This window comes from Triplophysa dalaica, chromosome 1 (assembly GCF_015846415.1).
Source record: "Triplophysa dalaica isolate WHDGS20190420 chromosome 1, ASM1584641v1, whole genome shotgun sequence".
Classification (NCBI taxonomy): domain Eukaryota; kingdom Metazoa; phylum Chordata; class Actinopteri; order Cypriniformes; family Nemacheilidae; genus Triplophysa; species Triplophysa dalaica.
In genome coordinates this window covers 27658314-27685653 of record NC_079542.1, presented here as the reverse complement: position 1 = coordinate 27685653, position 27340 = coordinate 27658314, and the positions used below count along the sequence as shown (strand labels likewise).

The 27340-nt window shown below is 40.2% G+C and overlaps 1 protein-coding gene across 1 annotated transcript in view; it reads right to left on the bottom strand.

Annotated features, from left to right (window-relative positions):
- Window positions 1-27340, bottom strand: part of mllt3 (MLLT3 super elongation complex subunit) — an 82177-nt gene that overhangs the window by 33589 nt on the left and 21248 nt on the right. The window contains exons 3-4 of the mRNA XM_056739440.1: window positions 1310-1392; window positions 1044-1187 (exon numbers count right to left, since the gene is read on the bottom strand). Coding sequence (XP_056595418.1) covers window positions 1044-1187; window positions 1310-1392 — 227 coding nt within the window. The remainder of the gene's footprint in view (window positions 1-1043; window positions 1188-1309; window positions 1393-27340) is intronic.

Below are 27340 nucleotides of genomic sequence, written 5' to 3'. Positions count from 1 at the left end.
CTCAGTGACGCAATGTCCGCTCTATACTTTGTTCCGGCGTAGACCAGAATATCACATGGTCAAATGCGGAAGTGGTTGTTATGGATCACGATTACTCTTTGGCGAGTATTGAAGTGCCAGTAAAACGGATGCGTCCATATTTGGATACACGCAGACTTTGTGACAAACGGAGGAATAAAACCAGGATAAATATCGGCCAGGCGTTTTCGAGATGGAGAGAGCTGCGCGACAATCTTGGACTTCACAGAGACTCTGCTCTCGCGAGTGTATTGATAGACAGGTAAGCAAATCAATTATTTATTTTAGAACGATTGGTTTGAGCACGTTAAACAACACGGCATTAACCATAAACACGTAACACTGCACAACATTAACCCAACAAATTATTTAACAAATAGCTGTAAGTTGTAACGGGATAATATAGCATAACATTTCACGTTCCTTGCAGTTCATTAATTATGATGACATAAAATAATACGATCAGATATACAGGTAATACAAAAACAAATAAATTACCTCATCCGTGATCATGATTCGTTTATCCAATTTAGATACATCGCTATGGCGAAAACGCATTTAAAACGACATCTCCCATCGTCACCTGCTTCATAGCGTCATCAAGCTTCGCCTTTGTTATTGTTGGAAATGCGCCCTCTTGTGGTCAAATACCAAGGTTACATACTGCAGCTTTAACTGACCAAAGTATTACAAATGTGAGCACAGATTTTAAAGTAAGACTTTGAATTTTGATGCCAATTACACTATTGCACACGCATATATTTCACAAAGTATTTAGTTTAAGTACATCAAAAGTAACTGTAATTAAATTACAGAAACATATGAGTAATCCCTTAATTTACTTTTTCAAGGGAAAAGTAATTAAAAATACAGTAACTAATTACTTAGTTACTAGTTACACCCAACACTGTTTGTACTCACAAAAGCCATGCATTTATATAAACCATAAAGGAGGTCACAGGAAGTGACAACTCGTCCTTCCTGTTCCATGTGGTTAGCCATGGCCATCCTCAACCTATACGTACCCCGCCGGCCTTGAGCAACTTCCTGCGGAACTCTTCAGTAGGGTTGTTGAAAGTGAGCTTTTCGCAACGCAGGTGATTGACAGGTGGGTGGCCCTCTAAGTGCAGGAACAAATCGTAGTCAAATCGTACTTTTTTTGGTTCTTCCTGGTAAAAATTGATGTCATATTATTAATTAATATTTTGCCCAGGCAAAGTACACACAAAACACATACTTCCATTTATGTTAATAACAATTTTAAACAACAAAGATAACAGAAACAAAGTACCTTATTTTTAAAGTAAACTTCAATTGGCAGGATAAAGCCAGCGTATCCAGACTCTTCTACTTTATAAGGTGGATCCTTACACACTGTAAGAGAAAAATATGTTTTTTTTGAATTTCAGGAAAAAACATGTTTTGCTGAAGAAGCATATGTTACCCTCTGAATAATTTAGCTTAATAAATATAACTTTTCATGATAGAACATTTATTTGCAAAAAAAAACTAAAAACTTAAAGTAAAACTTAAGGTCAGTTCAGTGAAATAAACCTTTAATGCAATTAAAGCTATATGGTGACATGTGGAAAAAGCCTCTTTATACATATTCAGGCTATTTCTAAAAAGGTTCATGCCTCTCAGGGGAACTTATTAGTGTTAAGACTTGCAGTTTAAATGACCAGCAAATCAAGTGTGACATCTCTTTCCTGATTAACTGTATTATTTATAGGTCTTTATGGACAAATCCTTTGTGTAGCAAAACAACAACAACACTCCATAAGGTACTTTTCGTTTTATTTCTTGTTTTTATTTACAAGTAACACTATTTAAAAATGTTATATTTTATTTTCCTTTTTTATACCACATACTATCACACCCATAATACACATACGCGCATAAAAATATTTGCTCTATAAATCTAGCAGCAGACATCAATATACATTTCATTCTCTACACCACAACTTTACAGATTTGAGTTCGGAGTATTTTAGATTTTCTGACAGAAAAATGATTTGCATGTCTCATGTCTCACCATGTCTCCATCTTACACAAAAGCATACATGTAGACAAGGAACCTTCTTTGTGTATGAGAAGACAAAACATCAGGCTATGTTCCAATTAGACATTTCAGGATAAACACCTAGTGGTTTAGGTCAGGTGATGCCACACGGGAACACTTGTTTGTCTCACTGTTTAAATCCCAAAAGGGCTTCCTAACAGCCTCACCAATTAGTCAACATGTCCTTTTGTGCTTAGATACAAGGACACCTGCAAATAGCCTGAAAAAAGAGGACCAATTTCTTTATTGTGGTTTTTTTAAGTTAAACGATATCCTTATGTCATATAAAGCCATCATTAGAGTGCTGCATGGTTCTAATGGAAGATAAAATAAAATGTAAACAAAGGAAAAATGCTGGAATTAATAGTAGCTTAGAAAAGGCAACATTCTTTTCTTAATTAAACATGGTCAAATGCTCTTTAATGATGAAAGTGAAAAGTGAAGTTTAATCAGTCAGTGAAAATTGTTGATGGAAATACCCTTGTATTGACAGAGCTCATCTACACTTGGAATGCTCAGGTTACAGGTTACTTCCCCCTCCGGCTGTGCAATGACTTTAATGGCTAGACGATGACTGACCTCGATCCTAAGGTCACCGGATCCCAAAACAACGTCCGCTACACAAATATTACAGCGATTGATTGTGGTGCCAGGTCATGTTTAGTTATTTTTTATTGTGCAAATTACATGTATCTGTTTTCTTGCAACAAAGGCACACTGGCATGGGTTATAGTTCAGTCCCAGACCCTTAAGCTTCTTTTGGAGATTTAGCAAATATCTGATCATTTAAAGTTCAGTGTAAAGCTGAACTAAATAAAAAAACTAAATGTGGATTACCTAAGAAAGGAACATTTATCAGGAAACCTCCATCTATTGAAGAGGATATCAGGGCTATGGGTTTGGTCTTAGGCTATTTCTTATGACAGCGATTAGAGTACATCAACCTTAACTTAAAGGGCCGATAATCCAAGTGTTTTCTACAATTAAAAAATAGTCAGTGGTATCCCCAGAATGTCTCTGTAAAGTTTCAGCTCAAAATATCTTTCATTACAATATATTGAACATTGCCATTTGTGGCTGCAATGGAAAGCACGCCATTTCAGTGTGTCTCTTTAAATGCAAATTAGATTCTGCTCCCCTCCCCGAAAGTAAAATATGAGGTAGAGCGCTTACACATATGTATTGGATGACATCAAGAAAAGCAATACAGCGGGAAGTGCAATTACGTCTGTAAAGCCTTGTCCAACCAAATCCATACACTAACTGCAATAAAAATCCGCTTAATGTCTTAATGTCTTACATAAATACGAATTAAATGGAAAAGACAGAAACATCGATAGAAATACATTTGCTGACCATTTGCTGTATGAAATGCTGGCCATTGATTATTGATCATTCCATTCCATTCCATTTTCTACCGCTTATCCGAACTACCTCGGGTCACGGGGAGCCTGTGCCTATCTCAGGAGTCATCGGGCATCAAGGCAGGATACACCCTGGATGGAGTGCCAACTAGGGATGCACCGATACTACTTTTTCCTTTCCGATCCGATTTCGATATCTGAATTCTGCGTATCTGCCGATTCCGATTCTGATCCGATACTTGCACTGTTTTTCATGATCAAAGTAGACTTGCATATTTTAACTTTTATTCCCAGAGGTGGATAGTTAAGCATGTTTACTTTCAAGTACATTTTAAAATATCTGTACTATATCAGAGTACTTTGGACAAAAAATGCTTTCCTACAGTATGAAGCACATCATACTTATTCCACTACAGTCCATAAATAAATGTTTTTTTTTTTACTTTAAATCCATGAGTACATTAAAATCTACCATTTTCCTTTACTTAAATATTTTTACTTAAAAGTATGATTTTTTTAAATGTAATTAAGTGCTGTATTAAACTTAAAAATACAAACAAAACAAAAATGTGGTCTCATAAAGCACAGATACTTACAAAATCTTTAACAAATAAATCTCTGTTTATTACACAAAGCTATCACAATATAAAAGTCTCCAAACTCGCTCATGCACATCCTGGACACAAAATGATGCGCTTAATACATTCGCTTCTACGTTATTTAAAGTCATGCGCATTGGACGCAGAATGATGCGCTTAATGCACCCGCTTCACTCACGCGCATCGCGGATGGTGATGATCCTGTTATTTGATATTTGATTCCCAAGTTCAAAACAGTTATAACACAAAGAGAAGAGATATGTTATGTGTTTAAATCATAGAACATTGAATCCATCCTAAAGTTTAAAGTTATGTATGAATGACGCATAACATAGACCGCTTCCAGTGCTTGAATCTAATAACGTTACACTCAGCGAGTGCTGTCTCCGGCAAAATGCATTTTAAACAAAACCACGATCTATTATCTAGTGATTATGAAGTATATTGAAAACTTTGGAACGAGTAACGTCCTGACTGTTCCCGGACACACGCATGCTGGATTGAGATTGACAGATGACCGCACCAGCGGAGGTCAATTTTTATTTATTTATGCTATATTGGTTTATTCCTCCCATAAAGCTATCAAGATACATGACATCGAATACAGTGCATGACAACGTTTATGGTAATTTCCTGATAGTTAGTCCTTTATGAAGCTTTAGAGTAACATCTACGGGTATCGCAACGGATCGGACTGAAGAGAACCCGTCAGTCCGATACCCGATCCAGCAAAAAAGACACGGATCGGCCCCAATTCCGATCCAGAGTATCGGATCGGTGCATCCCTAGTGCCAACCCATCGCAGGGCACACACACTCACTCATTCACTCACGCACTCACACCCTACGGACAATTTTTTCCAGAGATGCCAATCAACCTACCATGCATGTCTTTGGACCAGGGGAGGAAACCGGAGTACCCGGAGGAAACCCCCGAGGCACGGGGAGAACATGCAAACTCCACACACACAAGTCGGAAGCGGGAATCGAACCCCCAACCCTGGAGGTGTGAGGCGAACGTGCTAACCACTAAGCCACCGTGCCCCCCATGATTGATCATGTGCATGCATATTTCTAATAGACATAAATACGGATATAGGCATAAACATGCATTCAGAGTACTTGTATATGTCAGACAGGTATGTAAAGATCAGCAACCAGGTGTTATTATGTTGCGGGTAGCAATTTCTGCGTGGCCTCATTGTCTAACAAATGCGAACTATGTATCTTTCCGCTCTAAGTATTGTCGCACTTAGAACATATGAGAAAACACAGAACTCACAGAGTAAGACGCTGCTACAACTTAATTTCGGTAAAGCGTTTTCATTACAATGAAAGAATGTTGGTCACAAGTCTTCTGAACCGATTACGAAATAACACCTTTCTTTGGATCATGTCTCAGGTTTGCCGCAAATATGTAAACAACAGCCGCTAACATGCTAAACATATTATTTAAGAAAGGCGATTTAATGGGCCACAAATCCAGTTGTTTCCTGCAATGTAAAAATAGTCAGTGGTATCCCCAGATTGTCTTTTACATCCAACAACAGCACACATTTGTTGTTTCTTAGACATTTTTGTCGCTGGCTAGTGGCTACATCTGCTCTTTCCTGAAAATGGCTGACAGCGTGTCTCTGGCTGAAGGTGGACCTAAGCGCTCATAAGGTAGAGTCTGTTGGATCCCCAACAGCCTGTTTTGCGTCACTGTTGTGGTTTAAGGGGAATACAAAAAGAAGAATAGATGGATTTGTCTAATTACAGGGATTTTCTGCACAGACACTGGCGACTCAATTTCTGGTAGATAAACATTTAAAAGTGCATTTTCTGGGATGGCGGCCCTTTAAAAAACAATGTGTAATACTTACTTCTTCAGGAGATGAAGCTTGTCCATGAACAGTTAGTACTGTTCCACTCTCAAGAATCAATTTTTTGGCGATTTTTTTTTCAAATGAATCAAAATAATTATTTAGCCTAGGACACTGCCTATGTTGACAGCCCATTTTTTTCCAAGTCGTAACTGAAATCAAGTTGCGTCATAGATAAACAATGAGAAATGGTTTGCTGATGCAATCCATCTGTTGAAAATCTAATCTAATCCCATCTAATCAAGTTACCAAAGGCAAAAATAAAAACAAACTGGCATTAAGTGGTCAAAGCTAATTGCTTTAGGAAATTGTTCTAGAATACTTCAAAATTGCCCCCTAAATAGGTCTAGGGTCATTGAGATGGTCAGAGCCTCATTAAAGGAGACGGTCTGTTGCAATTGCAGTGCCCTTGCTGTGATTTATGAATCATAGAATTATCCTATTCATTTTCATTTGAGCTCTGGCTGACCTGGAATAAAGAATTATTTGTGAAATGCAGTAGGTTGGTTTTAATTGCTCCCAGACTTGAGAAGTTCAATTCAATTCAAGTTTATTTATATAGTGCTTTTCACAATGTGCATTGTTCCAAAGCAGCTTTAAAGGCCAAACAGAAAAAACAGAAAAGGTAAAACACAGCACAGTGCATGGTGTTTATAGAACAAGCAAGATCATTCTAATTAACTAATATCTAACTCTAACTAATATCTAATTAATAAATAAATGCAGTCTCCCGGTGAGCAAGCCAACACTGCCCTGCTGTGGTGAGGAACCCGAAATCCAATGATTGATTAATGAAGAAAAAAACCTCAGGAGAAACCAGGCTAAGCCGGGAGGGCCAGATCCCCTCTGACGTGTCATAGCTGCACTCAGTGACCCTGACCAAAAGCCACCGAGCAAATATCCACGAGGAAGAGGGAGAGCCCACCATCTGAAGAAGTCCATTGACAACAGCCAAACATCGGGTTAGACACTCCTTGGTGACACACAGTGACTGTCAGTTTTGTCAATTTTGCAACCTTGAATGCATTTTTTACCCGAAATCAGGCTATGGTCATGAACGATGAATTACACAGTCTATCCATATTGCAACAATAAAAGACATCTGGAATGAAGACAACACTAACAAAATTGTACAGTAACATACTCTTTTCATTACATTTGGATTGTCCCTTTATTTTAAAATGAATGCTTAGTTTGTAGTTCATTTTTATAATATTTTAGACAGCATTTGACTAGACATAAAATTAGGTGAGAAGTGCAGTACGAGATCACCAAAATTCTAGCTTCTTTTTGGTGCATGTGAGAATTTAAATGCTAATTGTACTATTTTACCCTGAAAAATAGTGTACAAATTACATCATTGGAGCTTTTCAGCTGTAGGTATATTCTTTATAGTGTAAGATGCAAAACTATAGCCATATGGGACCACTGTGTACACACACAAAGGTGTAAATTGACACCTAGTGCACGGGAACGACTATAATAGATTCCACGGAGATCCCAGTTTTTACAATACATGGTTACATATAGGGCTGCCCTCTACTCATCTATTGCACTATAACTTCAATAACTGCATTAACTCATCTACTGCACTGTGACTGTATATCTGCATCTACTCATGTATTGCACCGTACCTTTAATAACCACATTAACTCATCTGCTGCACTGTAACTTTAATAACTGCATTAACTCATCTACTGCACTGTAAATGTATAACTGCATCTACTCATGTATTGCACTATAACTTCAATAACTCATGTACTGCACTGTACCTTTAATAACCACATTAACTCGTCTACTGCACTGTAACTTTAATAGCTAATGTCTGTAACTAATGCACACTCAAGTCACTTGCACTATTGTATAGTCTATATTGTTATCTGTTCATAACCTCCTGTACATTAATGTTCACAGTATATAGCCTTCTGTATATATTGTTCATAGTACATACCGATTGTCATATTTTCATAGTACATGCCCATCGTAAATTATTTTCCTAATATTGTATTCTGTATTTATTCACACTGTATATCTGCACTTGCTAATTGCACTTCTGGCTAGACCTAAACTACATTTCGTTACACTGTACCTGTATATGTGTAATGACAATAAAGTTGAATCTAATCTAAAAAAAAAAAATGTTAATAAATGTGAAGGAGGCTTGGTCGAATACCTTTTTATTGGTCGGTTAGTCGCGGAAAAAAAAAAAAACGTACGTGATGTCACGCAATCAGTATGTGCGTTAAATCTTAATGGCGCTGCGCAGCTTGGTCAGTGTATGAAATCAAAAGAAACAATGCAAGATCAACGCGAACAGTGCCTATGTTAATAAATATAAAGAGACGCCATTTGGTGCTGCGCAATGATGACAGCCTGTCCGAAGAAATTGACAAGAGATGGGTCTAAAGGGCTCGCCATAGTCCTGGCGAATTGTGCTGACGTTTTGCGTTTTGGGGTAAAACAAAGCTCGAAAATTGAGAGACGGTGTACACTTACCTAAAGGATTATTAGGAACACCTGTTCAATTTCTCATTAATGCAATTATGGTGGTGGTGTAATGGTGTGGGGGATGTTTTCTTGGCACACTTTAGGCCCCTTAATGCCAATTGGTCATCGTTTAAATGCCACGGCCTACCTGGCCATTGTTTCTCACCATATCCATCCCTTTATGAACACCATGTACCCATCCTCTGATAGCTACTTCCAGCAGGATAATGCACCATGTCACGAAGCTCGAATCATTTCAAATTGGTTTCTTGAACATGACAATGAGTTCACTGTACTAAAATGGACAGTGAAAATGGACACAGTCACCAGATCTCAACCCAATAGAGCATCTTTGGGATGTGGTGGAATGGGAGCTTCGTGCATCCCACAAATCTCCATCAACTGCAAGATGCTATCCTATCAATATGGGCCAACATTTCTTAAGAGTGCTTTCAGCACATTGTTGAATCAATGCAACGTAGAATTAAGGCAGTTCTGAAGGCGAAAGGGGGTCAAACACAGTATTAGTATGGTGTTCCTTATAATCCTTTAGGTTAGTGAAGTGTTTTCAAACAATCAAACACCCCTTTGTTTCTGGAGGCGGGGTTTGCATGACGTATGCAATAGCCTCTGCGCACGTGGCGAGAGTGATCATAGAGGTGTGTGTGAACATCTGTACCATTTCTGCAATGCCACATTCAAAAGCATTCATGCTGCTCAAATGTTATTTTAATTTTTTTATGTAGACCTTATCTGACCTCATCTCAGCTAAATAAAATGACGCGTTATTTCCCACAGACCGGATGGCGCTACATAACACACCCAACTATTACGTAATGGACATGGACAAAAGATGGCTTGAGGTTGTTTACCAGCCAACACAACACAGAGATCTGTTTAGTTTGTGCGGCGAACTAGTGAAACTTATTGGCTTTTGGACTAGATTTTGTTCGAAATCAGGTCACAGGTGGTCGTTTTCCAGTTATGAATGTAGTATGCGGAACCCTTAAGACCCACGTTTTAAGAGCATGTCATTCCTTGACATTGACAAATGAGAAGATGCATATCCACAGTATCGGATCTGGCAGAAAGTTTATCTACTGAAGCTGCGCAATATAAGGGATATTACATGACAGCTTTAGTACTACAGTCTACAGAGGAGGGTGAGCCCACACCAAAAAAGAAAAATCAGGCCGAGAAATCTATGCTGATAGCCATTTATGAGGAGGAGCATGCAGAAGAGTACTTGGCAGACAAACCAAAGGTTGATTCGGGACCGTTGACATGGTGGCAAAAAATAAAGAATGATATCCAAAGCTCGCTACAGCAGCTAAGTGCCTACACTGTACCCCTCCACATCCACACTATCAGAGCACAACTTTTCAAAGGCTGGCTTCATTGTGAATAAGTCAAGAAGCTCACTTCTGACGCATAATATAAAAAAAAAGATTGGATGGAAAAATCGTGACAGTAATTAAGCTTAATTTCCCCTTTTTGTAGTGTATCTGTTTTTTTATTTTTATTTATTCAATTCTATATAATATAGAGGTTGTTTTAATTCTGTTTGGAAACTTCAGACTGATTATTCTATTCGTTGTTTCTGGTCAAGACTCATCCGTTGGCTTTATATGGCAGTTTGTGCATTTATTTTTCCATTTAATTTGTGTTCATTTTGTTTATATATTTTAAACACAACGTGGAGAAAATAATTTTTGTCTAAACCGTTTAAGCAAAGAACTGTAAGGACTCGGGTTTGTGCGGTCTCCGCACAGCCGTTTTCATTCACGCTCTCTCGCGCAGCTGTTCCTTATTTCCTCATTGTCTTCCTACACTTTATATTCACCTTCAGCTTTCCTTTCCGTTGCCAGTGTGTTAGTTTCCTTAAACATTTATCACTAGCTTGATGGGGGCTGGGGATGGCTAAGGACGTCCATCGGTTTGTGAGTGCTTGCTCGGTCAGTGCCCAAAGTTTCTGTACGTGCCTTCATCCAGGATGCTCCAACCCCTTCCCGCCCTTGGTCCCATATTGCCCTGGATTTTGTGGTTGGCCTCTCCATTTCCAGTGGCAGTATGGAAGTGGACCGGTTTCCTTAGCCGTCCACTTCCTGGCTCTCCCTAAACTCCCCTCTGCTAAGGAGAATGCCCGGGCAGTCATAGATCATGTCTTAAGGCTTTATGGTCTTCCGGAGGACGTGGTCTCAGACAGAGGGCCCCAGTTCATTTCTTGACTTGGGCGGGAATTCTGGCGACAGATTGGCACCTCCGCCAGTCTGTCGTTGGGATTCCACCCGCAGTCTAATGGCCAGTCCGATCGCGCAAATCAGGAACTGGGTCGGATGCTCCGCTGCCTGGGTTCTCACAACACTTCTTCTTGGAGCCCGGAGCTTACGTGGGCTGAGTATGCTCAAAACTCGTTGCCAGTGTCGTCTACTTGGTTATCCCTATTTTGTGTTGCCACGGTTACCAACCTCCTTTGTTTTCTTTCCAGGCTGCCGAAGCTGGGGCTCCCTCAATCAGAGCGTTTATTCGATGTTGCCGCCTCACCTGGAGAAGGGCCAGGGACCGTACAAAGCGGGCCGCTGACCGTCACCGGAGGAAGGCTCCCAGATACAACTGTGGACAACGGGTATGGCTCTATCTACGAAGGACCTTTCTTTGTGAATTCCGGCACACAAACTGGCACAAACTGACACAAACTGGGTGCATCCAGTCATCCACGTCTCTAAAGTCAAGCCTGTCTGTCACTCTCCTCATGTCCCCCCTGTGTCCTCCACTGTCTCCGCCCCTCCTCCTCTGATCATTAACGTCTCCCCCGCCTTCAGGGTTAGGAAGGTGCTTGACTCGCGACGTGGTCGGGGATTCCAGTACCTGGTCGACCTGGCCCGGGAAATCCTGGACCGTTCCCTCATTGAGGCCTTCCACCACCGTCACTCCCCCCATCCTCGGTCGCTCCTGGGAGGGAGGTGTAAGGACTCGGGTTTGACAATCCTCTCACGTTTTGTTGGTGGTCTCCGCACAGCTCTTTTCACCAATGTTCTCTCGCACCTGTTTCTTATTACCTCATTATCTTCCTACACTTTATATTAACCTTCAGCTTTCCTTTCGGTTGCCAGTGTGTTAGTTTCCTTAAACGTTTATCACTAGCTTCTGGTCTCGTTTTGTCACTAACCTTTTCCCCCAGTTTTATACTTGTGGTTCCTCTTACGCAGGATTGCCGTCTCGCCGCTTTCTTTCCCTACTGCCTTCCGTGTTGGATTGCCCTTTCTGTCTGCCTGACTACAAATGCACTGTATGCACAAATGCACAAATGCTGTTTGCACCTCGCCTGACCATGAGCTCTCTTCATTCCCACGGACCTAGGGCTGCATAGTAGAGCTGTACGATTTATCGTTAAAAGATCGTGATCTCATTAATGAAAATCAACGATTCTCAAGTGTCTATTAATTTACACCCCGGACTAAAATCATAACGCTTCGATATCTGCTGTTGCTGCTGCAGAAGTTAAAATGATTATTATAAGGTATGTAACAACGTCACAAACAGCCTTTTCAAAACACATACTATCATTATTTCTGTGTCAAATGATCACAGAAGAAACGTTACTGGGATTAAAGCAGAGAGTTGCCAACTCACAAGCATATGACCCGTTTACAAGCTCCTACTCTGCCCAAATTAATCTCACACCAAATAACAGACCAACGTATAAAGTAAATACAGCCTGACAACAAAACTGTTCTTATGAGTGTCTTTCAGGATTGTGATACATTGTTCTGATTATGCTTCACATCTTAACTGGACATGTTAGTAACGAAACTAACGATTGCAGTTTGTAGCGTGGACAAATCCGAGAGAGCGCTTATATCCGTCATTATGGTAAAACACGTCATCAGAGCGCCAATTACTCTATTAACGCTAATAGAGAAGCTGCGCTTTTTAGAGCTTTTCATCAAGTTGCCCATCATTTCATGTTTTCAGGTTATTATACAAGTTAATTATATAAGGGATAAAGCACGATGGCCAGTACAAGTCTGCTAGAAATTTACCGCACATAACGGGCATAACACCACCATATTATTTAAAAGTTTATTCCACAGCTATTTACCAAAGGAATTTATTTAATTTATTTTAAAAATGAAACGTATTTACTTTCTTTTTACCATTGCCTGGATAAATACTCAGTTGATAGCTTACTTTTGATTGAATGCTAAAGCTGAACGTTGAATAACATTGATGTGCTCCAATACAGCAGGTGTGCAATTTTTTTGTTTAATTTTAGTTTGATTGCAATGAATAGGGTTTATTAATGCACAGACATGAACATATCACAGTATGATAATGCTATTTTGCTTTTGTGAAAAATATCATCAATCAGGTTATTGTTGCATGTATCCTATCCATCAAAAAAAGGAAACAAATTAGTTGTTCATTTTAAGAAACCTGTCCTATTTTCTCTTCTATATGAAATATTGCTATTTAGTTTACCAAAAATAGGCTTTATCCGATTACTCGTTGGAATCAATGGAATTTTCTGTAGATTACTCGATTACAAAATTATTTGATTATTCGATAGCTGCAGACCTACACTGACCTAGTTTGTACCTCGACTGAAATATGCATGTTTTGATGCTGATTCTCGTCTACTCCCGTTCATCCTTGGCCTATTATGGCAGTATTTCTGTTTGCCTTTTGTGTTTATTAAAGACCATATAACTCATCTGCTTTTAGGTCTTGCCTCTATACCTGACAAGAACTTAAAGGCTTTTTAATTGTTTTCTTAGTTTTGTACAAAAACTTGTTTGTAGCCTGTTCTTTTTTATTCTAAGGTTTGGCATTTGCTGCATTTACTTGTTCGCTCGATTTCGTGAATTTCACCAAAAATGAAGTATTTTTGCTATTTATTTATTTTGTTTGCTTTGCACAAAGTTGTTAATGACTTTCCATAGGACTGTTTTTTCTTTTATTTTTCCATTATTTGTATTTTTCACTCTTTTTCTTCTTAATATTTTATTTTGTACTACTATTTTAAAGAGTTGTCGTTTGCGGTATGTTTAATTATTTATTTGTTTTATTCTTCCCTTTAAAAAAGAAAGAAAAATTCAGTTAATTTTATTCAAAAGGGCGTTTTATGTTTATGGTTATTTTGTTGGCAAGTTCATTTGGCATGTAACTGATGTTATAGTTTGTATTTTTGTTAATAAAATGTACAAGCAGTCTCCTAGCGATTATTCGACTAATTGCTGAAATGAAGCACTACTAGACGACTACGAAAATCTTTAGTCGGGGGCAGGCCTAGTTACATACAGTTTGCCTAAGCATAGCAGACAACAGCAGTGTCTCGGCGTTGGTGAAAAATAGATATTAGTTATCAAATAAAGGTCTCCTCCGTCCCCCATCATCCAAAATCAGCACATTAACATCTGCTTTCCAAATCACCTGCCCCCATGAAGAAACACTTGAGCTTGCCATATCCCAGCTGTGCTTTCTCAAACACTGAATTCAAAACAGGGAGAAAAACTGACCCTCGATCTTTGCTCACTTCAAGGCATGTTTTCAAATCCATTTCACCAGTGCCAAGGCACCATGGGTCAGAAAAAATGTCCAGCTAAGGAGCTTCAGTAAAAATTCTCCACTTGCCAACTTGAAACAAGGAACGATGACCTTCTCCTCTGTGCTTTTCAACGAACAGTCCACTCTCTTGAATTCTAACTAGCTGCCTCCCTCTTTGTGAAAATTGTTCAGCTACACAGTCAAGAGGAGCTCTGCTTGCAATTACAGCTGTTTGAGGGCCTCACTTCAGCGCTTAGTGCTGACACTGGTGCCATTTGTCCTCAGTGCTGTGTTCAAGTTTGTTCAACATTCACTGTACACTCTAAAAATGGCTGGGTTAAAAACAACCCAATTGGCAACCCAGCGCTGGGTAAATATTGGACAGAACACATGCTGGGTTTTACACATGATAACCCAGCATGCTGGGTTATTGAAAAACCCCAAAATGTAGTCATTTTAACTACTCATGTGTTTAATTCTGGGTTATTCTTGCTGGGTTATTCTTAATTTATTCTGCACTTCATTGTAAATCAAGACAATTGACATTTATTTTCAAAAAAAGTAATTTTTATTGAATATTTTTAAAAATAATTGTTAATAAAAATGTTAACTTTTACACCCAGTAACAGCAATATTTTTAGATTTGCATAATTGAAAGAAAACAGTTTAAATATAATAAATAAAAATGTTTCATATCAAACATTAACAAGCATTATAAATAACATTATAAATGACTAATAAACATACTCCACAATATGTAGCAACAAATGTCAATTAATAAAAACAACTAAAGACATAAATTATGTATAATACATTATGAATTACACCACTTAATACATTAAGAAACCACACGTGCAGCAAATCAACTCATTAAATACAGGCTACCACACTCGTCTTTCTTTATCATATGCACAAACCTTGAAATGTTTGGTTTAAAACAGAGGGAGCAACATAATTGACTGGCCGCTTAATATCCAGAGTGGACACCGAGAGAGGCGTTCCTGAACCGTGAATGCTTGACCGCGCTCGCGGGGCACTCGCCGGTTTCACTCAAATTTTGTTAAATTCTCACTAAAGTTCATAAACTTAGCTTACATGTGATGGGGTTCACTAAAATTGTATTAATTCGCATTTTCGCGCATCTTCCCAGGACTATGCGAGTCAATTTATGTAATGGTGATCTGAGGTAGCAGTTGCTGATCGTCTAAATTACATCACTAATGTTAATTAAGACATTGTTGCCTTGCAAAACGTTACAAATTATGCTTATTTCAATAAATAATCACTTAAAACGTAAAAAACTTAGCTTTAAATTGCTGCTAAATCCCTTTGTTCTTTATAAAAATGAAAGTTGCGAAGTACACTCAACGTCTTCAGGGCGGTAAGCACGCGAGACTCTTCAAATAACCCAGCGGCAGAAACAACCCAGCACATTAACCCAGCGGGTTTAACCCAACACCTTGAAAACTAAAACTACCCAAAAAGTGTTTAACATGTGGAAAAATAACCCAACAAAACAACCCAACGGACTCAACCCAGCGGTATGGGTTAAAAAATAACCCAGCCATTTTTAGAGTGTAATAACTGTTTAAGTGATGAAAACGTGATGAGAAACTAGTCAACGGCAACCTTATGTAACAAATGTAGGTTAATCACTTTGTGTTTTGACAAACAACATTCTGAAATGTCAGTTCACCCAAAAATATTTGAACAAATTTTTCTATGGTAGAACCCAAGGGAAAGATATTTTAAGAAATGTCTCAGTGGTTTTATGTCCAAACAGTAGAATTAATGGAGTCCAATGTTGTTTGATTACAGAGTTCTTTATGAATTTCTTCTCCTCAACACAGAAGATATTATAGAGACGATGAATTAAGACCTCGATTTTAACATGTGCTTTTTTTAAGGGAATCGTTTTCAAGCAAACATACTGTTACTGTCAGAACTGAAAAAAACATTGTTACTGAAATTTCAACTGTTATTGACACCAGGCTCAGCGTACGCCAGGTCCTGGAATGCACCTATCAATCTATAGGTAGAACATCGCCTCCACAGAAAAATATCAGCGACTACTTCTCTAGCCCGGCCTACTGGTTTGCGCACGACAGTACTGAAGTAACACAAGTTGCGCTGAAACAGATAGAACGAGCAAGCAATAAAGATGTTGTTAAAGACATACCTGCAAATTCGGAAGAGGTGAAAAAGGTGACAGCCATACGCGGCGGCAGCGGGGGGGGGGTTGGTTTGGGGGTGGATATAAGGGGGTGATATTGTATTGTCATTTTTTTTCAGGGATTTGGCCTGCACAAGTTCAAAACATGACACCAATGTGGAGGAGCAGCTAAACACATGACGACAATATTGAACTACAGGAAAAATATGGATTTTGTTTGAATTTGAGATTTTCATAAATATTAAATATGTTGCCCTCGTCTCACAATCCCAATGCTTCAAGTCATAATTAAACATCTAAAATGATCTTCATTCGTTTAAGTTTTCTGAGAGGTGCACCTTTCCTAATTCAAACTGGATGCGTGTTCATCCGAACTAGGGATGCACCGAAGCGAAAATTCTTAGCCGAAGCCGAACAAACACTTGGCCGAATAATACTGAACATGTTTTTTTGCATTTCTTCTATTTAATAAGCACTTTTTTTCACTATTCAAAATGTGCTTTTTATAATTAGTCTTGCTTTTCAATAAAATACAATACAACTTAATATAAAATTGAGCAAAACAAAGTAAATAAAAAAAAAAAATTGCCCTCTCCCTTCATGAATAGCCTATATTAATTGGGCCTATAACTGACTGCTAAAATAATGCTACTCTGTACCCCTACAACAAAACACTCTACTAAAAAGTGTCATTCCACATTAGGCCTTTAAACTAAAAATATGAATAAACAAAAACTGTTATTATTCTATAATTATTATTATAGAATACATTGCAAAAAAGAAAAAATATATTCAGTCATTTCACATATTTGGTGGCCGAACATTCGGTGCATCCCTAATCGGAACCAAAGCGTTTGCGGGTCTGGGGTTTTGGTTTCGGATTTAAAACCTGCAGGATTGAGAAAATAAACTGCGGGACTGATGTTAAGAGAGTTAATAAGAGAGATAAAGTGCAGGAACTAATGATTCAAGTTATAAAAGCTTTCATACAAAAGAAAGGTCAAAAATCTGATACAAGCAATACAAAAGCTATCCAAGCGGCTCCTGATGACATATTAACGAATTTAGAAGCAAATTGAGCGGTCTCTAAAATAATTATTAAATATCATCTGTAAACTACATCTTCTGCGACTGAAACTTCGGACGAATATCAATTGCACCCAAGTGCCTTACTCACTTAAGGGCAGAGGTCTAGAAGTGGAAATTCGAAAGGGAGACTAGCAACTGTCTCATATTAACATAGCCGTTTCCATCACACAGGTGACCTGAAAAATAAATATCAACACCATTTTCTCTTTGACAGACACTTTGCAATCGTCCCTTTCAGCACGGGCGCAAACATGACGTTTAGAATGCGATTCCGGTTGTCCGAAAAACGACGTGGTTAGCTGTTATCTTGATTCTGGTTGGCCAAACAAATTTAGGTGCTGGACCAAAGACATTTTAGACACTCGAGAGTAGATGCCGAAGATGACACAATAGACACAAATAACCTATTTTTGATTCAAAACGGCGAATTGTGCTGTAATGCGATTAGTTTGCAGGTATGTAAGGAGCCCAAAATATTGTGGAGTCAATGCCTGGTTGTGGAAGAACATAGTTGCTGTATGACCTTCCTTAGGAAACCGACATTACTAATGCGTGGTTGAAGTTTATTTTTAAAGTGCTCCATCTCACATGGGTAAAATTACGGCGGATTTCTTCGTGAACAAGACAGAGATCGACATTGTATTTGTGGAAAGAATAAAAAAAAAACAGTGCTGTGCCGTCAATATTAGATCTGATAGGAACGGCGCAGCAATCTTACAACATTTTTGCAATATGCGTCACTATTGCTTTGTTAGAGATTGCTTGATATGCCAATTCGAACGGGATTATTGTTACCTGGGGACCTCTAGTCATTTGGAATACGAGCAGAGGTTATCTTAATCCCGTGCGAATCATTAAACACCATACAACTATAGGCTATACAAACTATACACAAAGCCTTGCATTTACATCCGGGAAGTCAGTAAATTTGAGTAAAAGCACAGGCTTCATTTATCCTGTGCGAATGTGCAACATGAAATACAGATGATGGAGGTAATTTACAAATCACACAAGGTCCCCGGATAAAACTAATCCTGTGCAAATAGGGTGAATGTGTAAACTAACATTACGTCTCTAAACAAATTCATAGAAGTCTCCAACTAAGTTTACTACGCAAACTGCTATCCAATCAATGCAGTGGGCAATTACTCATACACATACTTTTTCCAACCTGCACTATGTTTACATGTTGTGTTCATTAAAAACATGAAAACGTATAATGTTTGTGCGGTATTAGTTTAAGCAGACTGTGTTTCTCTATTGTTGTGACTTAGATGAAGATCAGAACACATTTTATGACCAATTTATGAAGAAATCCAAGTAAGCCCAAAGGGTTCACATACTTTTTCTTTCAACTGTATACAGTATACACATATGCACTTGTGCTGCTTTAAAGTATTGTTGCATGCTGACATATTTACAATTGCAATTCTTAACGGTCCAAGGTGTAATTTTTATATTTGGAGGATCTACTGACAGAAATGCAATATAATATACATAACTATGGCTTCAGATGTGTAAAGAACTTACATAACGAAGTGTTATGTTTTTTTACCTTAGAATGAGCTATTTCTATCTAGATACAATGTGGGTCCCCTTACATGGAATTACCCATGTTGTTTCTATGTATATGACATGCAATTAAACTACAAGCAAATATTTTCTGAATAAAGTCAACTCACTTTTTGAAGCCAAGAGTAAAACACACTAGCACTGCAGGGTTGTTGGTAGAAGTGTCTGTTGACGCCTTTAGATTGGTTTAGCGGCATTTAAAAGTCACTTCACAAAGGGCATCCATACACTCCTTATTCTGCAATAACATGTTCACTGCCCCGTTCAAAAACAAATTGTACTGACTGCCATGCTTTTCAACTTTAGAAAAAATATGAGAATAAAGAATTGGTGATAAACCTATCATACAGTATATACAGCCGCAGAATCAAATAAAGAGACCATTCCAAATTTTCACTTAATCAGCATTTCTAGATGTATTGTTAGTGCCTATTCCAGGTCAGTGAGGAATTTAAACTAAATCAAACCTCAGTAGTGACAAAGTCATCCAACAGCAAAGTGAAAGATTAACAGCATGACTTGTCATGCATGACAACTGTGACATAATTCGAGGTTAAAAATTATTTTAGAACTTTTCTGAAATATATATATCTTTTAATTTGTAATTTGGGAGAACTATTGTTAGAAGTTGACAGAATGATTATAAAATTATAATAACTTTATCTAAACATAGCTTTAAACAATTACCTCGGTGCTCAGGCCCTAACAAGGTCTAAAGCTCTTTAATGGACCCTTTGGGGTTGTGAGATGGCTGGCAACTAGGGATGGGCAAGAGTAATCGATTAATTGATTACTCGAACGCATCAGCGACGATCGATCAAGAAAACGATGATTGATTGGATGTTAAAATTCATTTTTTTAATTAAACAAGTCGCATTCTTTCTGATTGGTTATGTGGGTATTTGGGGCGGTAGTTTGATACGTGATTGTTTATCGCTGCGAGAATTTGCGGTCATTTGCAGAGACAGAAACGGAGCACTGAGGGAATATGGCTTCTAAAGCAGGAAGCGATGTCTGGCAACCCTTTGAAAAACTCTGCGGAAATACAGTCAAGGGTAAGATGTGCAGCGCCACACTCGTCTACAAATCCACAACGAGTTTGATGCGTTACCATCTTACATATAAACGTACTTACTTATACCAGCAGTCAGACGAGCATAAGAGATTTCACCGTCAGACAGAAGTCTGCAGCCTATTAGTTTTGTTGAAGGTGAAGGTTTTAAACGTTTAATGGATTACGTTGAGTCCCACTATACTGTCCCGTCGTGCAAAACAGTCACTGCAAGGATAGATGCTCCATAAGCACAGTCTGTCGAAGCCAGCGTGGATGGGTATAACTGCGGACTCGTGGACCTTGCTAACCACTGAATCATATGTGACGAGGTTGGCACGTAATTCAAGCTCACACGCATGTGTAGATAAATACAATTTGTAATATAACATTTACATATTGTGTATCTAGGCTATTTGATTAATTTTATATAGAATGCGTCATATAGAAAAAGCGCTTAAGTGTACCATTATTTTTTCAATTTCCAGCTTCACCTCACGCTAATATTTCTCTTTAATGTTTAGTTTATTAACCACTATTGATGGTGATTTTTATAATCTAACAGTGTTTTCAGTATTTTCTGAATCCTGAAATAGTTTTATCAACAAAGTTTTTAACAAGGCTTTTAATTCAAATCTTTTCATTGTCGCTATGAGGCCCCCTGCTTAAGCTCCACCCCCGATTAATCGAGTACTCGTTTCTCAACCTGTCGAGTACTTGAAATGAAATATGATTAGAAATGCCCATCCCTACTGGCAACCCTACACTTTTTACTCTGACTTTAGAAGGAACCATTCGAATGTGATTGCACATTTTCTTATTAAAATGCCATTGAAGCCCACCACTGCAAAAGCCTGGAGTAATATAGACAACTTTATTTTCTGCACGTCTAAAGTGATATTTTCACACCAGAATGGTCTACTTTAAGGGTCTTCAAGAGCTACTGTACTAAAGAGTTCTGCTCCAACACCTATCAAACACACTTAAACCATCTAATCAAGTTGTTCAGGGTTTCTTGAAAATTACAGGCAGGTGTGTTGGAGCAGGGTTGAAGCTCAAGTAAGCAGCACCCTAGGTTTCAAGGAGCAGGGTTGGAAATCCCGGCTCCACTGCTGCTCATCAAGGATGTTAACCAAAGGTAGACTATATTTCACTCTTTCAGCTAAACTTACAGTTGCAGTTAACGTACACTTGTAAAGAACATATCTTTGTAGTCTTGAATGTGTGGAATGTAATGTCACAAAAAGCATTCATTCATTCATTTTTGGTTCTTATACAATCTTACTGCAGGTCTTCTGTAAATCTTAAAAAAAAGGATATCGGGTCAGGTCCATAAATATTGGGACATCGACACAATTCTAAAATTCTTGGCTCTATACACCACCACAATGGATTTCACATGAAACGAACAAGATGTGCTTTAACTGCAGACTGTCAGCTTTAATTTGAGCGTATTTATATACAAATCAGGTTAATGGTGTAGGCATTACAACAGTTTGCATATGTGCCTCCCACTTGTTAAGGGACCAAAAGTAATGGGACAGAATAATAATCATATATCAAACTTTCACTTTTAATACTTGGTTGCAAATCCTTTGCAGTCAATTACAGTCTGAAGTCTGGAACGCATTGGGTTCCATCCCTGGTGATACTCTGCCAGACCTCTACTGCAACCGTCTTCAGTTCCTGCTTGTCCTTGGGGCATTTTCCATTCAGTTTTGTCTTCAGCAAGTGAAATGCATGCTCAATCGGACTCAGGTCAGGTGATTGACTTGGCCATTGCATAACAGTCCACTTCTATTCAAAATGGCGGCGCGCACAACAGACGCAGCGGCTTCTCTCTCTCCCGACAGAACGGTGTTTTCGTGTGTTTTGTCTTGTAAGTCGCAAAGTTTTTTTAAAAATTCGTCTCGTCTAACCGTCTTAAAGCGCGCATACAGTCGTGAGTTTCTGCTCGAAGTCGGCAGAACCACATTTATAGAGTTAAACTCCGCGCACGCCGAAGAGCTGCGGGACCTCGGTCTGCTCCAAAGGCCCACTCCATCACCGACCCCCACTACTGCATCTCGCCCACAGCGGAGGCGCTACAAGCGGTGTGAGAGGAAGCAGAAGAGGGGTAAACGCAGAGGTATCCGAGCTAGGCTAGCGGCTAACCCACACAAGCCAGCTATCCCCACCATCGTACTGGCGAACGTACGCTCTTTGGACAATAAACTGGACTACATCCGACTACTTCGCTCTGCTCAGAGGACTGTAAGAGACTGTTGTGTTTTTGTATTTACGGAAACATGGCTTAACAACAGCGTTCCGGACTGCGCCATTCAGCTCGAGCAGCTAACATGCTATCGAGCAGACAGAGCTCTCGTCGAGGGAGGTAAGAGACGCGGCGGCGGGCTCTGTGTTTACATCAATAATGTATGGTGCCGCGACGCTGCTGTGGTCTGCAAACACTGCTCTCCCCTAGTGGAGCTTATGATTATTAAGTGCCGGCCGTTCTATCTACCAAGGGAATATACAGCCATTCTTCTCGTCGCTGTATACATCCCTCCTAACTCCAACAACAACAGGAGTGAGGCACTGAATTATCTGTACCAGCACATCAGTGAGCAGCAGACAGCCCACCCAGATGCTTTTCTCATCTTGGCTGGAGACTTTAATGACGCAGACCTAAAGAGTGTGTTCCCGAAAATATACCAGCATGTTGACTTCCCTACAAGGGGAAAAAACACGCTGGACTTTGTTTACACCACCCAGAGAGGAGCATACAAGGCCCTCCCCCTCCCCCATCTCGGAGCCTCAGACCACATCACTGTCATGCTAATGCCTGCACATAGACCGCTCGTTAAAGTCATCAAACCGACACACAAACAGATTCAAGTGTGGCCGGAAGGGTCGTCAGAGGCACTTCAGGACTGTTTCGACACCACTGACTGGAACATGTTCAAGCAGGCAGCCACATACAACAATACTACAGACCTACAAGAATACACTGAGACTGTCACTGCCTACATCTCCAAGTGCATTGATGATGTAACGGTCACAAAAACTATCACGGTCCGGGCCAACCAGAAGCCGTGGCTGACAGGGGAGGTCTACAGACTTCTGAATGCTCGGAACGCTGCCTTTAGAGCTGGAGATGAGGAGGGCCTGAGGACAGCTAGGGCCAACTTATCCCGCGGCATCAGGGAGGCCAAGAGACAGTACTCCAGGAGGATAGCCCATCGTTTCAGCGACAGCAGAGACACTCGGAGCCTGTGGCAGGGAATACAGACCATTACGGACTACAAGCCCCCACCATAGACCTGTGACAGCACCATCCCCCTGTTGAACGAGCTGAATGCCTTCTTTGCTCGCTTTGAGGCACAAAACAGCACCACTGCACAGAAAACTCCACCTCCTCCCGGCGACCAGGTGATGACGCTGTCCTCAGACAGCGTGAGGAGATCCCTCAGCAGGATCAATGCACGCAAAGCTCCGGGTCCTGACAACATTCCTGGGCGTGTACTGAGAGACTGTGCAGTGGAACTCACTGATGTCTTCACAGACATCTTCAACATCTCACTAAGTCAGGCTGTTGTCCCCACATGCTTCAAAGCTACCACCATCATTCCAGTCCCGAAGAAGTCATCTCCATCCTGCTTCAACGACTACCGTCCAGTAGCACTCACTCCTATTCCAATGAAGTGCTTTGAACGGCTAGTCATGCAACACATCAAGTCTGTCCTCCCCCCCTCCCTGGACCCCTTCCAGTTTGCATATAGGTCCAACCGCTCGACCGATGATGCCATCGCCACTGCCCTCCACCCAGCCCTCACACATCTGGACAAAAAAGACTCGTATGTCAGGATGCTGTTCATAGACTTCAGTTCAGCATTCAACACAATCATCCCTCAGCAGCTCACTCACAAATTGGCTCAGCTGGGGCTCAACACCTCTCTGTGCAACTGGTTGTTGGACTTTCTGACCGGAAGACCTCAGGCAGTACGGGTCGGCATAAACACATCCAACACCATCACACTGAACACAGGGGCCCCCCAAGGATGTGGGCTGAGCCCCCTCCTCTTCACTCTGCTGACCCACGACTGCACACCGTCACACAACTCTAACCTTTTCATCAAGTTTGCGGATGACACGACTGTGGTAGGTCTCATTAGCAACCGAGATGAGACAAACTACAGGAGTGAGGTGAGCCGCCTGGCTGGGTGGTGCAGGGTCAACAATCTCTCTCTGAATGTGGAGAAGACGAAGGAGATTGTTGTTGACTTCAGGAGAGCGCACACTCAGCATGCTCCTCTGACCATCAACGGTGCTACTGTGGAGAGAGCGAGCAGCACTAAGTTTCTGGGTGTGCACATCACAGAGGACCTCTCCTGGACTAACAACACTGCAGCACTGGCCAAGAAAGCACAGCAACGTCTCTACTTCCTCCGCAAACTCAGAAGAGCCAGAGCCCCGACCCCCATCATGTACACTTTCTACAGAGGCACCATCGAGAGCATCCTGACTAGCTGCATCACTGTGTGGTATGGCGCCTGCAATGCGTCCTGCCGCAAGTCCCTTCAACGGATAGTGAGAGCAGCTGAGAAGATCGTTGGTGTCTCTCTCCCCCCCTCCAGGACATCTACAGCACCCGTCTCACCCGCAAAGCCCTCAGCATTGCAGGCGATCCCACCCACCCGACACACAGCTTCTTCAGTCTGCTGCCATCAGGGAGGAGACTGCGGAGTCTCCAGGCGAGGACCAGCAGACTGAAGGACAGCTTCATCCATCAGGCTGTCAGGAAGCTGAACTCCCTGCCGTCCTTGCCCCCCCTCCCCTTTTTAACACCAAGCAACACTGAACTCTGACACTACGATCCCCCCCCCTTTACAACTGTGACCCGCACCAGTCACTTTGTGCGGCACTGCAGCAATGATCTCTACCTCATCCAGCATTGTCTGAAATCTACCTCTTCTGACAGTCTGATAAAAAGACTGTTCTTTTTTTTCTTGCACTACTCTCATCAGCACAGTATTATTTTTATTCAACTGGTTTGCACTTTATCTGCCATGTGCCAATTGTCACTTTATTTCTCTTTATTTTTATTTTTTTATTGTTCTACAATGTCCTCATTTGTATATCCATATAGTTTATATGTACATATGGTTAAATCGTATTTATCTTTATTTCAACGTCTACTGTCAGTGTTTAATGTTATTTGTATGCACCAAGGGTCTGAGAGTAACGCAATTTCGATTATCTGTATGTATGTACTGTACATGTGGAAGAATTGACAATAAAGCACACTTGACTTGACTTGACTTTCCCTTCAAAAACTCTTTGGTTGCTTTTGCAGTATGCTTTGGGTCATTGTCCATCTGCACTGTGAAGCGCCGTCCAATGAGTTCTGAAGCACTTGGCTGAATATGAGCAGATAATATTGCCTGAAACACTTCAGAGTTCATCCTGCTGCTTTGTCAGCAGTCACATCATCAATAAATACAAGAGAACCAGTTCCACTGGCAGCCATACATGCCCATGCCATGACACTATCACCACCATGCTTCACTTATGAGGTGGTATGCTTAGGATCATGAGCCGTTCCTTTCCTTCTCCATACTTTTCTCTTCCCATCACTCTGGTACAAGTTGATCTTGGTCTCATCTGTCCATAGGATGTTGTTCCAGAACTGTGAAGGCTTTTTTAGATGTTGTTTGGCAAACTCTAATCTGGCCTTCCTGTTTTGAGGCTCACCAATGGTTTACATCTTGTGGTGAACCCTCTGTATTCACTCTGGTGAAGGGTTCTCTTGATTGTTGACTTTGACACACATACACCTATCTCCTGGAGAGTGTTCTTGATCTGGCCGAATGTTGTGAAGGGTGTTTTCTTCACCAGGGAAAGAATTATTCGGTCATCCACCACAGTTGTTTTCCGGGTCTTTTGGTGTTGCTGAGTTCACCGGTGCGTTCCTTCTTTTTAAGAAGGTTCCAAACACGCCACGCCTTATGTTTTTGCTATCTCTTTGATGTTTCTTTTTTTCAGCCTAATGATGGCTTGCTTCACTGACAGTGACGGCTCTTTGGATCTCATCTTGACAGTTGACAGCAACAGATTCCAAATGCCGTAGCACACTTGAAATGAACTCTGGACCTTTTATCTGCTCATTGTAATTGGGATAGTGAGGGAATAACACACAACTGGCCATGGAACAGCTGAGAAGCCAATTGTCCCATTACTTTTGGTCCCTTAACTAGTGGTAGTCACATATGCAAACTGATGTAATTCCTACACTGTTCACCTGATTTGGATGTAAATACCCTCAAATTAAAGCTGACAGTCTGCAGTTAAAGCACATGGTGGTGTATAGAGCCAAATATGTTAGAATTGTGTCGATGTCCTAATATTTATGGACCTGACTGTATATATACAGCAGTTCTAATATACAGTATGTCCCTTGGCCATTTTCACCACAACTAGGTGCTTTTGATAGCCAGCAACAAGCTTCTTGCAAACACCTCTGGCCACTACTCTTTACAAAACAGACCCTTTCTTCAGCACAGTTTACACATTCTCAGTGGTATTTTAGTCTGGACTTCGGGAAGGCCACTCTAAAACCTTAATTTAACCTTTTTTTTATCACTTTTGATGTGTGTTTGGGGTAATTGACCTGGTTAAACACCCAACTGTGTCCAAGACCAAACATTTTAGAATGAATATGGAGGTAATCCTCTTTCATTTTTCCATTTACTTTCTGTAAAATGTCAATACAACTCCAGAGAAACACCATGATAGGTAGGTTAAAAGATTAATATATAATCGGAATTATACTTATATCACTGAACAATAACATAAACTAGAACGTCACTTCCTGTTTGCTGAGATCGAGTGGTCTGAAACTTTTTCTTAATATATTGTTTATTCCTGTTATATCTTAAGATATATGTTCTAAATTGATAATTCCCCACGGGGAAAGCTTATCCTTAAGTGTATCCCATACCAAAATCTTCATATAAAGCAGAGATAAATGAGTTTTATACGATCAATCACTATTAGCCCTCAGATTGTGACGTGGGCTTTGAAATTTTAAAGACTCTTCGAGGCAGAGCAATGTTAATCGAGTATTTTTTGTAATCGAGTAACTCTAGGAATCGTTGCAGCTAGTGGTCGACCGATTATCGAACTGGCCGTTTATCGGCATCGATATTAAGGATTTACCCAATAATCTATCATTTTCAAAGCCGATTTGCCGATAAAGTAATTTAATTTTGAAATGCGCTATTTGGCTCTGATGCAGCCAAGGATTTAGTGAGAGCAGTCGGAAAACATCACTCTAGTTTGTTGCCTAGAGTAATGGCCGCCCACTGCGCCTCTGATTTGTTGGGACTAAGTCACGAGTCCGGCCAATCAACACAGGAGGCTGCGGAACAGAACGTTTTTTTCACTCTCACACCGAAAGCACTTACTAACTGGAATTGCTTCGGGTTCATGCTTTCTGAGGTTAGGCAGCTTCAGACGTTGAAATAAATCACAAT